Source organism: Lutjanus erythropterus, chromosome 3 (genome assembly GCF_056507025.1).
Source record: "Lutjanus erythropterus isolate fLutEry1 chromosome 3, fLutEry1.hap2, whole genome shotgun sequence".
Lineage (NCBI taxonomy): Eukaryota > Metazoa > Chordata > Actinopteri > Lutjaniformes > Lutjanidae > Lutjanus > Lutjanus erythropterus.
In genome coordinates, this window is record NC_139319.1 from 10,475,018 (window position 1) to 10,490,962 (window position 15,945).

General features: G+C 40.8%; 2 protein-coding genes across 2 annotated transcripts in view; both read right to left on the reverse strand.

The window, feature by feature from the left end:
• Positions 1-553: 553 nt before the first annotated feature.
• Positions 554-7,379, reverse strand: LOC146329693 (uncharacterized). Its single transcript, XM_084714964.1, has 2 exons — positions 7,141-7,379; positions 554-4,501 (listed from the first exon to the last, which is right to left on the reverse strand). The coding sequence occupies exon 2, from the start codon at positions 4,353-4,355 to the stop codon at positions 1,188-1,190; it is 3,168 nt and encodes a 1,055-aa protein (XP_084571090.1). The 5' UTR covers positions 4,356-4,501; positions 7,141-7,379; the 3' UTR covers positions 554-1,187.
• Positions 7,380-10,461: 3,082 nt separating this feature from the next.
• The window catches only part of LOC146329694 (protein sidekick-1-like), a 334,563-nt gene continuing 329,079 nt past the window's right edge, over positions 10,462-15,945 (reverse strand). Inside the window, exons 44-46 of the mRNA XM_084714965.1 lie at positions 15,487-15,607; positions 15,257-15,386; positions 10,462-12,344 (exon numbers count right to left, since the gene is read on the reverse strand). Of these exons, the coding sequence (XP_084571091.1) occupies positions 12,039-12,344; positions 15,257-15,386; positions 15,487-15,607 (557 nt within the window). The 3' untranslated portion in view covers positions 10,462-12,038. The remainder of the gene's footprint in view (positions 12,345-15,256; positions 15,387-15,486; positions 15,608-15,945) is intronic.

Genomic DNA, 15,945 nt, shown 5'->3' on the forward strand with positions numbered 1-15,945 from the left:
CTTTTAATTTAGGGCTGCAACATCTATGAAATGTCAGAAAATGTTGAAAAATGTCCAAGTCCAAGGTGATTTCTATAAATGTATTGTCAGTCTAAAACCCAAATATATTCAGTTTAATATAATAAAAAAAACAAAAAAACAAAACAAAACAAAGGAAAGCGTGATATCATATTATATCATATATCATATTCCAGAGATGAAAGCAGCATTTCCTGCCATTTTGCACAAAAAAATGGCTTTAATGATTAATTGATTGTCAAAATAGTTCAGTATTCTAATTATTTTGGGCATGTGAGTTGCCAGACATAGCATTTTATTTGCCCCAGCATAATTGTTGAGCCTTGCTAGTATATATAAAAAAATAATACTCAATAATTCTTTTGATAGCATCTTAAAAAGAAAAAAAAGTCCTGGGTAGACAAAATAGAATTTTTTGCTTCTTTTTTAAAATTAACAACCTGCAACAGTGCTGGTAGAGAAGAACTCACTGAAAACTGTGGGTTTCTATGCTGCGAGCCTAATTTCAAGCTGGTCAATAAAAACTGAAATGATATCTTGAATGAGCACTTAGATCTTTTTATTATAACTTCAGTCATGTTTCAGACTATACTTACCGGTATTGTATCATTTTAAACACATGATATGTAGTATTGAAGCATCGATAGTTTTGACAACCTTAGCATACACAAATACAGTCCTGTGCACCTGCTGAACACCTGCTTTCTCATCAAGCTGACTTTTGAGACTTTGGAGGCAAAGATGGAATAGACGGCGGCTGATGTCTCCCCTCCTGTCCTCGTCTGTCATTCAAGTAAGGCAAATAATGACCACAAATCTGAGTAAAGTATTGCAGCTTATGTTGCCCCTGACCCACCCACTCACCTTTTCAAAGCTTTGGTTATTCAAACAATTCTCACTGAAGCTTTGAAGCCCCAAAAATGGTATTCGGGACAGCCCTAATAACCTCATTATTTATGACAATTTAGTGTTAACTTCAGCCTAAATCTGCCCGAGAAAGCTTTCAGCAATATCTTGATTTCTCATCATTTCCAAATAATATAAGAAAAGTCTGAGTATGAATCAAGTCCTAATGCTACCTACCTCTACAAACATGCAAAACCACTGGTACAATCATTCAAAAGCAGCAACCAAAGCTTCACCATGAGTTCTGTTACAACAGTATCTAACTAGTGGTATTTACTCATGTGTCTGTTTCTGTCCCCAGTCTGTGTAAATGTCTGTCCACAGTGGGGGCAGGAGTACGGCCTCTCCCCTGTGTGTATCCTCATGTGAACGTTCAGTTTGTCTTTGCTAATAAAGCGCTTGCTGCAGCAGGTGCATGCGTACGGTTTGTCCCCTGTGTGATAGCGCTGGTGCATCTTCAGCTCCGTCATGCGACCATAAGTTCTGCCGCACTCGGGACACTCGTAGCTGGGCCGCACCTCCATGTGCTGTCTGCTGTGGAGCCGCAGCCCGCTGGATGACCTGAATGTTTTGCTGCACTGTGAACACTGGAAGGGTTTCTCTCCAGTGTGGATGTGGACGTGCAACTTGAGGCTGGCAGCCGAGGGAAAGCCATTGCCGCAGATGGAGCAAAGGTGAGGTCTCTCCCCTGTGTGGATGCTCAGGTGCTTTTCCAGCTTGTTCTTATTCAGGAAAGTTCTGCCACAGACAGGGCAGTTCAGTGGCTGCTCTCCCTCATGTGTGGTCATGTGTTCTGTCAGCTCAATTAGCGTAGAGAAAGCGTAATCACACCGCGTGCACGAATATGGCCTCTCCTTCTTGAATTTCCTGTGTTTGAGGCAATGTTGCTCTAGCTCTTCCTTCTCCTCAAAGGTCTCAATACAACAGGTGCACTGGTGTGGTCTTTCGTCTGTATGAGTCCGCAGGTGGTACTTCAAAGCTGTTAACTGTAGAAAGACCTGGTCACAGTGTGGACATCTGGATTCCCGTCTGCCATGTACTAGTAGATGTCTCTTGTAGTGAGACAGCTTAATGAAGCGTTTGCGGCACAACGAACAATAATACTGTTCATCTTTGTGGCCTTGCTCATGCTTCTTCAGCGCATACTCTACCTTAAACTTCTTCCCACAGATCTTGCAGGTGTAAGACTTTTCATGAAGTCCCATGTGTACCTCCAGTTCTTCAGGACTGCTGAAGGTTTCGTTACATTTTGGACAAGTCCCGCTGTTTTCTTTTGCATGAATCTCTAAGTGTTTGTTGAGATCTTCTGGGAAGGCAAAATTCTTCTGACAATCAGGACACTTGTAACACTCGCTGTTTGAACCTTTCCGATGCGTCACTATGTGCCTTTTCAAATGATACATTCGACCAAATACTTTGCCACAATCACCACAGATGAGGCTCCTAGGGGTGGATTTGACCTTCTTGTGAACTTTTAGATGACTCACAAGAGCAGCCTTCTCCTTGAACTGTTTATCACATGCTAGACAAGTCAGGCCTTCAACTGCATGAGTCTTCTTATGTGCCTTCAGTTCCAACCAGCTACCTACACTCTTCCCACATTTAGGGCAGATGTACTTGCCCAAGCTGTGCTGGTTCCTAAGGTGTCGGGTCATGTGGTAGGACTGGCTGAAGGTCACAGAACAGACTGGGCAACTGAACGGTTTCTCCTTTGTGTGCGTCCTCATGTGTCTGGCGAGTTTGTTTGGCCCTCTGAAGCGCCTGCCGACACAGATGGGACAGAAATGGCCCTTTTTAGTCTTAGAGGCGCCTTTTTCTATTTGATTGCCTGCTTCCTGAGATTCAGCTCCGTCAGTGTCCTTTTCTTCAGTCTTAACACTAACTTCAGATCCTTTATCCTGAGAATCGCTATTACCAGAATCGGCATCATTCTCTGCAGCATCATCGCCGCAATCATCACTCTCATGATTATCCTTGTTATATGATTCAAGGTCAAGGTCCAAGTTGATTTGATTATTTATTTCTTTTATTTCTTGGTTTTTCAGTTCATCACTTTGCTGGGATCTCTGACCCCCTGTCTGGTTTGATTTATTATTACAATGTGACATGACATGACTAAAATACGCAGGGTTGTCAGTGAATTTTTCATCACAGTCGGGACATGACAGAACTTGTGACATGTGTATTCTTTTATGACTTTGCAACTCTGCACCGCTCCCTAAACTTTCCCCACATGTGGAGCAGACGTAAGGGCCCGCATCGTGCTGGTTCTTCATGTGTCGGGTCATGTGATAGGACTGGCTGAAGGTCATAGCGCAGACGGGGCAGCTGAACGGTTTCTCCTTTGTATGCGTCCTCATGTGTCTGGCGAGCTTGTTTGCATCTCTGAAGCGCCTGCCAGTACAGATGGGACAGTAAGGACCTCTGTGTTTAGTTGGTGGTGGGACAAAGTCTTTATCTTTTTCATCTTCCTCCTCCTCATCATCATCGTCATCATCAACACCATCACTAGCTTTATCGCAGCCTTCCACTTCCATCTTCAGTGATGATGATAAGGCCCCATTTTCACCATTGTCTCCTTTATTGCTGGATTCATCACGAGCTAGATTAGCAACCTTAGGCTTCTCTTCATTTTCACTATAATACAGCTGATCACTGACACAGTAGTAATCATGTTTGTAGGTAGATGATCTTGTTGTTTTATTTGTGCGTGGTTTTGGTTTGATTTTCGCCCTTTTCTCCCCGCGCCGAGGCCGTCCTCTTTTGGCCTTTTTTTGAACAGGTGGTTCTAAATCGTCTCCAATGTCCACACTGACCTCGTGAATACCAAAGAGTTCAGATTCATTTAAAGCAGATTCAACCTCTTTACCAATAACCAATGCCTTTTCCAAGGTCAGAGTTTCCCATTCCAACATCAGCCTCTCTTTGAGTTGTGGGCAGTTGGTTTTCTCAATCAGCTGATCTAGGATGAGTTTGTCTTGCAGGTCTCCATAGTTGCAAGGCCTCAGCAGTTCTTCCAATGCATACACAAACTGATCTAGAGTCTCTCCGGGCATCTGAGCCCTTTGATGAAATTTTAGCCGGTACATCTGCGAGGTGTGATCAGAGCTGAAGTAAACGGCCAGCGCTGAGATGGCTTCTGCGTACATGGTTTCACTCTGGATCAGTGTTGTGAAGACACGCTGGCCCTCTGGGCCGAGGCAGTTCTGTAAGAGCACACACTTACTGGAGTCACTGAGCTGGTTTTCACCAAGCGCTTCAACGTAGTGTTCAAAAGCTCTGAGCCACTTATGCCAAAACATGGTTGGTTCACCAGGCACAGGTAAGAAAGGAGGAGGCGGGGACAGGATTATTAGTAGTGGCTCTGGGAGTGGCTCCATTAAGTCCTGTTTCGTCACCTCCTCATCTACGGCCACAGTCACATCACCCATTGTTAGTTATTGGTGAGTATTTTGTTTTCACTCAGGCTAATTATATTTCTTCTTGACTCAAAAGAGTCACAGAATTAAGATGAAACCCCCTCTGGTCCGTGTTAAAGGTACTGATGTTTCATCCCAGTCAGGTCAGTCCAAGAAAACTGTGAAAGAAACAAATACAAATACGTTTCAAACTCAGTTCCTTTGTATGCAATTTCTGCTGTACTGAAATACACACTCAGTTCAGAGTTTATTAGATGAAACTTAATAAAACTAATGCAGTCTAATACAAATGTCCTGAAAAAATTCTACATATATATGAAGGTTATAATCAGTGTCAGGCAAGTTACTCAGTAAGTATATTAAGTTACCTTTTACTGATTACATCTTTAAAAGTAACAATATTACTTCACTTATTACTTGGTATCAAAAGTAATTAGTTACATTATCACTATAATACTAAATTACTTTGTTTATCTTGTTGGTGGTCTTGTTGCACTCTAAAGTTAAATTGTTAAGACCCAGGAAAACTTTTATTTTTATCTGTCCAGATGTTGGCTGTGATGGAGACAAAGTCGACCTCTCTCAGTGTTGACTTCAAATTAGATTTCATCACTGCATTCTCTCTCAAGGAGCCAAACAAACTCCAAGTAATGACAACACTACCACCTGTGGAGAGTGAACCTCTTTCCCTCATTCTCCACCTTTAGCCTTTGAGCCAGCAGCAGATGTGACCTGCCCTGACCAGCACATCTGCTTTTTTTTTAACCTAGGTGAAAAAAAAAATAACAAAAAATTGTAATCCCTTACACTAGTCATCAATGGATAAAGTAATAATATTACATGAATATATTACCGAGTAATGTGTTATTGCCCAACACTTGTTATAATGCTCTGCTTTTAAAGAAGTGTTGATTTGGAGGATGTAGTTTGTTGTGCTATTGAACTGTACTGTATCGAACTTAAGTTGTAAAGCACTGAAAAGTCAAAACAACAACAAAAAATGAAAATTATGACCATGAAAGTAGGATTTACTACAGGACTGTAGCATTAGACAGCATTAGCGTTGACTAAGTGCACCTAGCAAACAGGAAACTGAGTGTATAAGGTTACAAAAAAAAACATAATGTGGTAATTTTAAAATGTGCAAGTGGACTTGAGTAATTCAAAACTGACTCTCAATAGTCACACAATAACAAATGAACCAATCGAGGCAGCAGGAGGTCAGCGACTCTGGCGTTCTGTGAGGTAAAATTGCTGACTTTGCCAGTTGCATCTAGTTGCTTTTTAGAGCGATATTTGAATTCTTATGCAGTTTCAGGAGAAGCTGTCTAATATCAAGATAAAGCAGTGAGAAATATTTGTTATAGCATACATTTAAACTGATATTGATTTGTTTAGGTGGTCCACAGTAGTACATTGATTAGCTTCTTGCCTACTAGTACCCCACCTAAAAAAAAATCAGTGTTTAAAATGGGTACTGCAGTCCAAATTCAAAACATTGCAGAGAGCTTTCTCCCCAACCCCTCTTCCCCAGACTCAAAGCTCGGGGTTGCCAAGGATACTGAACCTTCACAAGTCCAAGACCAGCGTAACATTACACTTTGGGAATGACAAGGGACGACAAGTCCAGCACTGTACATTCAACACCTAATGCAGGCTTATATGTTTACAGTTTATTTATTGTTTGCAAATGATAAACCAGCTAATGCAGATGGATGTTTTTATAACTCTGACAATTGTCTGTCAATATAAACCTTTAACCTGAACTGCTACTAGTTTCCAGACTCTGTTAACATTGGGCTGGGTGGCTTATAAAAACATTTTCACTACAATAACACACCATAAATTCTCAAATAGCGATGATCTTATAGAACATGCGATGCACTGCTGTAGATTAAACTACCCAACAGTACATACAGTAGGGCTGAGGGATATGGACAAAATCAAAAACATGTAAACAAGCTAATGAGTTCGGAAAATGTCACCACTTTACTGTAATGCAGCCTTAAAAATCATGAAAAGGAAACACTTATGCCACATCACAATATAATGATATCCATAAGAAAATGTCTAGTCTCATATCATGTTAACAATATATCTTTATATCACATCTACTCCTTCAAAAAAATAACATTTTTCACATAAGCATACATGTTGATGAACCTTTAACATAATCCAGTATTAATTTTAACCCCATATAAAGTGAATAAATGTGAAATTAAACTGTGTGGAATTGCAGAGGCAAAAACAAAAACAGATGGACCATTTTATGATTTCGTGCAGTAAATAAATATATTACACATTTCTCCTCAATCTGAGTACTTCTTCCACCACTACATTTTTGAGAGATTAACATCGGAGTCCATAGTGACTGGGGCCCTGTCTGAGGGGTCGGGGGGTCTTTAGGGGGCCCCTGGGCCGGTCAGGGATTATAGATGTTTATTGTTTCACAGCGGGGGCTGAACTGTTGTCAGGGGGGCCTCATGTTTCTAGCCCCGCCCCTGCCAACTGGAATAAAAATGCCATAAAGTGGACTAAACTCACTATGTGACCACCGCGCGCTTCATAAACCTCTGCATTAACGCGTCAACGGGTTTTAACCGCCGTATTTCACTAAATAAACGAGTGTGAGACACGTCCAACGTTACTGTCCACAGCTTCAAACTGACAGCGCCTCGGGGAGGGTGTATCGATACAGCACGCGACTACCGTGCAAAGACAAGGTACTGACATGAGTGTCTGTAAGTCCTGAGACGAGTGTTGTGCAATTACGGAGGATGAGGACACGAAAACTCACCAAACCAAACTGGGTCACAAGTCACGACGTGTTGTAGACAGACATGTCGCTCGGGCAGCGGTGTAACGGCTGCTGCGGCTCGAGCCGCGCGGGGTGAAAACAGCCGTTAGCGTCTGAAGACGCAGCTCGCTGCGGCGCTGCGCTTCAAAACGGCTGACGATCAACGTTACGATGTTACAGCGAGACACCGAAAAGCAAAACATGAAGTGAAAAATATATCCGCCATGCTGCTGACGGTCCGTTTTCCGGAAACCACAACAGTTAACAGTTCCACGGGGTCTGTTACACCGCCCGGCAGCGACCCCTGCTGGCGGGGAGACGCACGACCATGACAGTGACAGACGCTCTGTTTTTGTTTTCCTCCTGAAGTTTATTTATATGGTTTTACAATATAATATATAATATTTACAACAACAACATAGTTGTAACAATCAGTGTACTATCATAAGTGAAAAAAAAGAATAAAAATACCGGCAGAAACACACTGATAATATTCACTGTACACAGTTTAACAAAGGCCTTCAAGTTTTTTCCCCCAAGGTTTTTACAAGAGAAATACTGCAAATAACTGAAATATATGAAAAAGTAAACACTGAAAACACTGAATATTATTAATGCCTTAGAAGTATTAGAATAAACACCCTAACAATTAAGTTATATGAAATTAAACTGATTTAATTTAATTTAGCCATTTACTGATATTGTATCAGCTGCCATAATTTGCTGTACAATTTCTACTTTATCTTTTTTAAACAAACAAACAAACAAACAAAACCCTTCTTATTATTCTTTGGGGTTTTATGGCAGTTGGCATTAAACCAAACCTCAGTGATATTCAGTGGTGGAAAAGATACTCAGTTTCTTCAGTAAAAGTATATCACAATTTAAACATAGTAGAAGTACTGCATGTGAAATTCTGCTCTAGTAAAAGCAGGCCTACAGAAACATTAACGGCAAAATGTAGCTTACTTAAAATATCAAAAATCATAGCAAGCCTATCCATTATGCATTATTGCATATATTACATGATTGGATTATTATTGCTGATTAGTTTACACGTGAGCAACATTTGAAAGCTATAACTGCTCAAGGTGAAGCTAAATTAACAAATAAATACTGTCAAGTAAATGTAGTGAAGCAAAAAGTTCAGCATTTGCCTGTGAAATGTAGTAAATTAAAAGTATAAAGTAGCCTGAAGTGAAAATACTCAAATACAAGCGTCTCAGCATTGTACTTGAGTAAATGTACTTGGTTATGTTCCACTGCTGGTTATATTTCTTTATGCTTGTTAATCTACAAATATTCAGATCGTTTATTTAAGTAAGCAACAATACATCTAAAATACTCTATTACTTGTAAAACTCAAGTAAAAGTTTTATAAACAAAATGTAAAGTATCAAAGGCTAGAAGTACATTATTGTGAGGCAGAATGCCCCTTTTTAGTCTTTTATTTTTAAATGTGTTATATTACTGAACTGTCATTACAGATGCGTTCAGTTGTAACCAGCATTTCACGTTGCTGCTGCTTGATGCAGAGCTACTGTAATTTGAACTGTCACATACACTACTGGGTAGTTTATTGGACTGTGAAACAAATAATTGAATTTTATACAGCAACAGCCACTATAAATGTAAATATAGACTATGATATATATTATAAATGTTGAAAAAATGAACAGGGGTCCATGAATTTCCCCCATCATCATCATCATCATCATCACCAAGGTTTCATCTTGTCTCAGTAACATGTCACACTTGTGTATCACAGGATTTAAATAGGCTGAGTGAATATAATGAAATCTGATTAATATAATCACATTACATAACATTTAATTACAATTTCACTGACGACTTCCATTAGTGTCAATGATTGCTCGGCTGATCAGCGCCTCAGTTATTAGATATATTAACACAGTGTAATTTTCAATCAGCATTTGGAGGCCACATCTACTGTGAACTGCTCAAACCACTATAACAGTCTTCACCAGTGTGAGCTGTGCGTTTTTGATGATAGCCTTCACATTCATAATCCATATTTTAAACTTTAAAACCCTGACCCTTTAAAATTTAAAGGGTCACACCACCCGAATGACAAAGAACCTAAATTCTGAATAGTGTATGATTTTAAATGCTCATTTATAATTTAATGTATTTTTTCACAGTTTTAACTTGAGTACTTTTTTAAAAACTAATTTCACTTTTGTGTTTTTATGATGTGTTTAAGTGCTTCTTGTGTTTCTGTTTCACTGCTGCACAGCTAATTGCCCTGGGGACAGCTGAAGCAAATTGTTTTGAGAAAGAGACTGTTGATTTTTTTTTTAAGCAAAATGTTTGAAAACTTTAAGCACCACAAACAAAACTTCATTTTGCCTCACTGTACTGGAGTGGCCAACAGTCCACTCTTCTATGATCTGCAAATCTGCAAGCACAAACTTCATTATTGCTTGTTCTCATAAAGCGTAAGATTTGAACACTTTTCCTTAATATCTCTGTTTGAGTTTATTGCAGACAATTTGCATTTGGATGTGAGTAAGAGAATAATTAGTTAGATGATATGTGTGTAATTATGTTCCAATAGTAGCATCTCAGTTTGAAAAAAAAAAGTGTTGTTCTAATTTTGGTGATGTTATAATTGTACCAGTTCTCCCATGAATCTACTGTCCCTGAATACTCCATAACAAGTTGAAAGTTTGAAAAACTTCTTCCTTGCTAATCTCTTCCACCAAATTTCATATAGAAAAAATCAGTCCAGTAGTTTTTACATAAACTTACTGACAAACAGACAAACAGCACTGAAAACATGACCACCTTGGCAGAGGTAAAAATCTGGAAGAATAAGTCCTAAAACCAAAACTGTCGACATGGCCACACAACATTGCATGTAAATGAGAACATATTTTTTGTATTTTTGGTGAACCGATCCTTTATTTTGATAACACCACCACGGTTGGAGTGAATGCACTTTGCCTGAATGCTGAATGATCTCTTACATAATTGTTTAATAATTCAACTCCCTGCTGCCATCAGTTTCCTCAAATGTACAACTTTTTCGAGGAAAAATATCCCACAGGCCCTTCACACACTGAAACACTGATAGATAATCATTAATAGACAACAACTGATAAAGTTGTAGTCAGGACACGAAGGAAGAACTCTCACACGCCCGTGTGAGAGAGTTCAGTGAGACAGTTCAGTTCAGGGTTACTGAGGCAGTTACACAATGTTAAGGCACATCTTTAATTCAGTTAATGTAATGTTGGGGATGATCCAAAGAGATGTGTTCACTGTCCTGGTGCTAAAACAGACCACAGAGACACATGGTTAAACAATGACCATTTATTCACACTGTATGGGACTGAAAACAAGCGTGACAGAGTGAGGGAGGCTGGCTGGCTGGGAGGGAGGGAGGAGAATCTTTAAATTATACATGAGCAAAAAACTTACAGATGATTCTTGTTTGCACTTGAAGAGAGGTACAAAGTACATGTGTGCGAGTGAGCCCGGCTGCAGGAGGTGAGGCCAGGGCACCGACAGTGTGAGCTTATGATTCAAAGTTCAGCCACACTCAGTTTGAACAAGAATTATTCTCTCAAATATCCAGTAATCTTGTTCCACACTCATTCTCTGCAGCTTTTTTTTTTTTTATGATTCTCTTTAAACAATCTCGTCTCCTCGTTTTCCCTCCCGTCGGATTCACTCCAGTTCTGTTTCACTATTTGCTATGAATAACACAAACATGGCCGAACTACATACAACAGCACACAAGTAAAAAGGGCTTCCCTGTACAAAATCCATCTTAAAAATACAAACATACATACAATGGCACGCTTTGCTTAGCAGTGAACAACAGAGACGGATGAACAGGCGTCTAAACTCAGCATTTATTGTGTGTCACACTCAAACACACACACTCGAACTCGTAAAAAATTAAGCTTCAACAGAAGTCAGATGAAATGTGTGGGGTTCGGCTCAGTGCAAGCATTATGGCTTGGGAGGCTGCGGTAGAAGGAGCGTACAGAACAGGCAGTAGACGGTAAAAAACATGGTTTTCATTTATCCCAACCCAAACCCCCAAACTTCACATATCGCTCTCAGAAACCACACAAGCCTCTCTCTGAAGAAGCTCTCGCCCACACTCACTCTCTGTCCTTTATCATGTTCAAAAACTGTGATTATTGATTGTTATTTTTTCTTTTCCTCTGGTGGTATTTTAAAGCTGACAGCTCCATGTTTGTGCACATGAACCAGTCTGTCAACAAAAGCTGCTCCCCTCTGTGCCGTCTTTTAATGATTATTCCTCCTCAACCTTGAAGTTCCTCTCTCCCGGCGGGAGATGCTGAAATGGCGCATCAGCGAGTGCATGTGTGTCTTTTTGTGCACTTATGTGTAAATACAGAAAACAATAGAAGAAGCTTTGTGCAGAAATTCCAGGTTCCACCACTTCAATGTTCAATTCTCTCCTCCACATTTACATAAACTGACTCACGTAGTCGTCGCTCGCAGCTCTCGCTGGAGAGTCTCTGGAATAGGTATGAATATCTGGTGGTACACGCCGGTGTGAATGTGTGTGTGTGTGGAAACGGGAACAGTAACTGTGTGTGTGAGCACAGTGACACAGAGGCATAAAAGAGTAGGAGAGCAACACACACACACACACTCGTCGCACAGTGAGGATCTTTGTGAACAAGGGGAGAAGGCGAGTGAGAAGTGTAGGTTTAGTTCTTTGGGGCATGAAGGGCTGTTTCATCACCAGTCCATCCCACGTCTCCTCATCCCGTCCTCCCCTCTCCTCTGAAGCCGCCGGCTCTGTCTCCTTTAGTCCAAACACACACCGGCCCCCCCTCCTTCATTTTGTGTACGTGTGTGTGTATTGTCTTGTGCAGATTTTGTCTCTAGAGTCACACGAATGAGGAGAATCCCGTCACAGGGGTGCGTGACCCTGGCGGGTTGGTGTTGGGGTTGACGTGTGTGTGCGCGGGCTGCCCTGTGGGTGTGTACGCACCGCCCGCGCTGTGCTGGGTGACCACGGTCTGGTAGTAGGGCTCCGTGTCTGCGGTGGCGCACTCCTCGTATCCGAATGGAGTGCCGATCCCTTTAAGGCCTTTGGGCTGCCGCTTCCAGGAGTTGTAGTAGGTGGGGTCGCTCATGTAGTGGTTGACGAAGGAGTGCTTGGGCTGCTCGTCCTCGTAATCGCTGTCTGTCAACTGGAAACAAACACAAGCACATAGCAGGGTTTAGGTTTTGACCAAATTAGCACATATATGCAGTCTTTTAAATGTAGTTAAATCCGCTAAAATAGGCAATTGACCCATTTGCCTTTCTATATTGTTTCCTAAGTGTGTGCAGGAGAGTAAAGTAGTGCTTTGAAGTTGTTGCATTGTTACTTTCACTATCTGCTTTACTGTACTGTGTCTTGTTTTCAGCTTGTTGGGGGTTGTCTTAAGTTACTGCTGACGAAAACCCAATATTTCTGGATTTTTGCTGCTTCATAATAATATAATAATAAAAGCTTTCAGATTACTAAATACCAGGAACTTTTATTGTGAAGGATTTATAGGAAATGAAATGTTTATTCACTATTCAGACGCTTGAAGACGAGCGCTTCACTGCTGGGCTTACACGCCAAGTCAAACTGAGTCAAACCAAGAAGCACGTGTGTATAAAAAAGCATGAAGGAGTTGCATAAAGTACAAATTTTCACTATGTCTGCTTAAAAACGGGTGATAATTATTGTGTCCACCCGGGTGTCATGCTTCCATCACTGCCAATCAGCATGAACTCCAATAAATAACCATGACTACTGCAGAGTCATTTGACCCAGGAATGAATGCTGATTGTACTTTTGCACCCTTTCCCACTGAAGACAAAAGACAGATGTTAGTGTTTTTTTTGACCAGTGTAAAAGGGGCTAGAGAGTAACACATGACAGAGGGAGAGAATTTCAGTGGTGACATGAAGCCTCTGTCGCCGACCACCACTCTTAATTTTTACAATAAATGCTGAGGTTACATGATATACTTCTTAGATGGCCAATTCAGCAAGTTGAGAGGGTTGTAGAGAGTTCAGTGATTTTAGCCATTTAGTGTAGTTTCTCTTTTAGTTTTCATCTCCACCTTTTCTTTTCTTCTTCTTGCAGCTACACCACAGGCTGACAACGCAAGTACAAAGAACTCAATTTCTTCTTTCAAAGGATTTCCTATCAAACATATTCCCAATTCATACTCTGAGAGTATGACAAGATTGTTTAATCAGTTTTGACAATGGTGTGAAAATGGTAGGCTGGTTTGACTTTCATTTTTTATTCAAAACTTCAACAAATCAGCAGCCGCTTGGCGGCCTGAGGGTTACGGCACTGACTGCAACATCTTTTGTTTGAATCCTCTGTTGAATATTGCATATAGGAGTGAGAGGACTATGGATGTGGTCATGTTCCAGGGAGAGAACAATTTAACGCTACCTAATCAGTATGCAAATGATCGTAAGCTTCTGCACATGGTAAAGATGTATTTCTGTGACAACAGTAAGATATTTAAGAATGGTAGAAAAGAGAAAGAAATCATGTTTTGGGTTAAAACTAGAATGACCACCTCACGGTTGTTTGTCTTCACAAACCAGTCCAGTCAGGTATTTGTGTAAAATCTTGTCATAATTGAATTAATTTTTGAGTTATGGCCCAAAATGTGTTTTTGGGGGTCACACTGACCCTGATCTTTGACCACCAAATTTTAATCAGTTCATCCTTGAGTCTAAATGGATTTTTATACCAAGTTTGAAGAAATTCCCTCCCTCCCTCCCCATCTTATCAGTCCAAGTGGACATTTGAGGCATGTTTGAAGAGAATCCCTCCATGTTTCTGAGATACCGCATTCACAAGAATGGTTTGTAAATATGTACGTCTGCAAATTGCTACGTGAAACGGTCAGTTTGGTTGGGTTTAGGCACCAAAAATACTTGGTTAGGTTTCTGTATGTACAGACAGGCGGACAACCTGAAAACATGCATGGAATGGCTGTCCCAGAAATGGTATTTTGGCGCTTAAATCTAACCAAACTGCAACTGTTTATACAGCGACATGCAGATGGAAATGGTGCACCAGTAAAGGAGCTACGTTCTTACTGTGTTCAAACCAAGTAAAATCCACAAACACAACATATGTAAACAAGATATGACAAGATTTGTTGATTGATGATTATAATATTTGTGGTGTGTGTGTGTGTGTGTGTGTGTGTGTTTGGCCTCTTTGCTTTCATTCAATAGCAAACAGTAGAGAAATGGTAGGAAATAAGAGGAGAGATGAGGGATGACATGCAACAAAGGATTCTGGCTTCAAACCCTGGATATTGAGATTACATAGTTAGCATTTTAGGCCACAGGGTTGTGGAGTGGTGTGGGTGGTGGCAGGGATGTTTATTTGTGCTTAGAACACAACCGCTGTGAAGCAATCAGGAAATAATGTTTTATTTTTGTAATTCAGTGGCTTTCTTGCTACCAGCTTCTGCTCCTCATTCACTCTCTACTTTGCATGACCACCACTGTGCTCTTTTTTCTCTCACAAACAGATAGAAGCCAAAGGAAACTTCACAGTGTCTCTATTTTTCAACATTAACTGCAGCCAGGCGCAGATGTTGAAGCTGAGTACATGAAATAAACAAAGCAAGGACACAACTGGGAGAGTATCAGCTTTGGTCCTTGAACTCCGCCTGAGTAGCGTCTGATTTCAGAGATACTTCAGGCTTGCTACTTGATCACCGGCTCATGACTGACCACAGCTACATGACATCAGGTTGCGTTTCTCCAAAAGTTGACTCTGTTCCAAGTTTTCTGCTGCACGCTGCTGCATTTTTTTAAATTCTTCTTCCCCTGCGACCCCTCCCCTTTCACAACACTACTTGCATTCAAAATGAATGACATGCCTGGCATGTTCGCCGCAAAGCCTGATTCTGTCTGAGTGTGGCCTTAGACCACCAGGACGTCCTGTTTGTGTTGTGTGTGATTTAAAATTTTGCACTGTTTTAAGAACATATGTTTCTTTTTAATATCAGGTTTCTTTTCTATCAGGCCCGTAAAGAATTTGAGAGAGAAAGACTGAGGCACAGACAGATGGAGAGAGAGATACCTCTGACTCAGAGACCTCAGTGGGTTTCTCTGTGAGTGTGGTGCTCTCTGTGAGCACAGCTCCGTTGTAGTTGTTACAGATGTCCTCGTCAGAGTAGTGAAGACCACCTGGACTGGGCCTCGGAGGAGACCTGGATGAACACGCACATTAATAATATATATAACATCTATAAAAAATCGAATAACATGGAAGGAAAGTGTGTGTGTTTGTGTGAATGAGCGAGTGCACACCTGGTCCCGTTCTTCTTCAGAAAGGAGTTCTTGGTGTTGAGCGTTCTGCTGTTCAGCTCCAGAGCAGTGAATCCTCCGTTGTCCAGCGTTACTGATTCCTCCGCTGTGGACATGTGCTTTCCTGGAGGAAAATCAAAGGAATTAGATGGAACCGGTTCAGATAAACACTAACATTCAAAGCAGTTCAGTCACTCGCGTGGGGCAGTGGCTGAGAATCCTGTGTCCTCTGTACACTGACTGAGTTTATGTTCAATCTCTTGTTTTATTCATTGTGTGTTCAGCTGCCTCAGAATAAGAAGCGAATGAAACCTGGATGCATAATTTGGTGCTCAGGGAATAACCACATAGAATATCCTCATAATGTATCCATCAATAACCACAAAAAATGAAACAATAAAGAAAAAATGTGCCCGCTAACTCTCGTTCATTTTTGTTTATGTTTGTGTGCTTATCCTGCCT

Coding starts and splice junctions, on each gene's coding strand:
- LOC146329693 (XM_084714964.1), bottom strand. CDS start 4,355: ATGGGTGATGTGACTGTGGCCGTAGATGAGGAGGTGACGAAACAGGAC.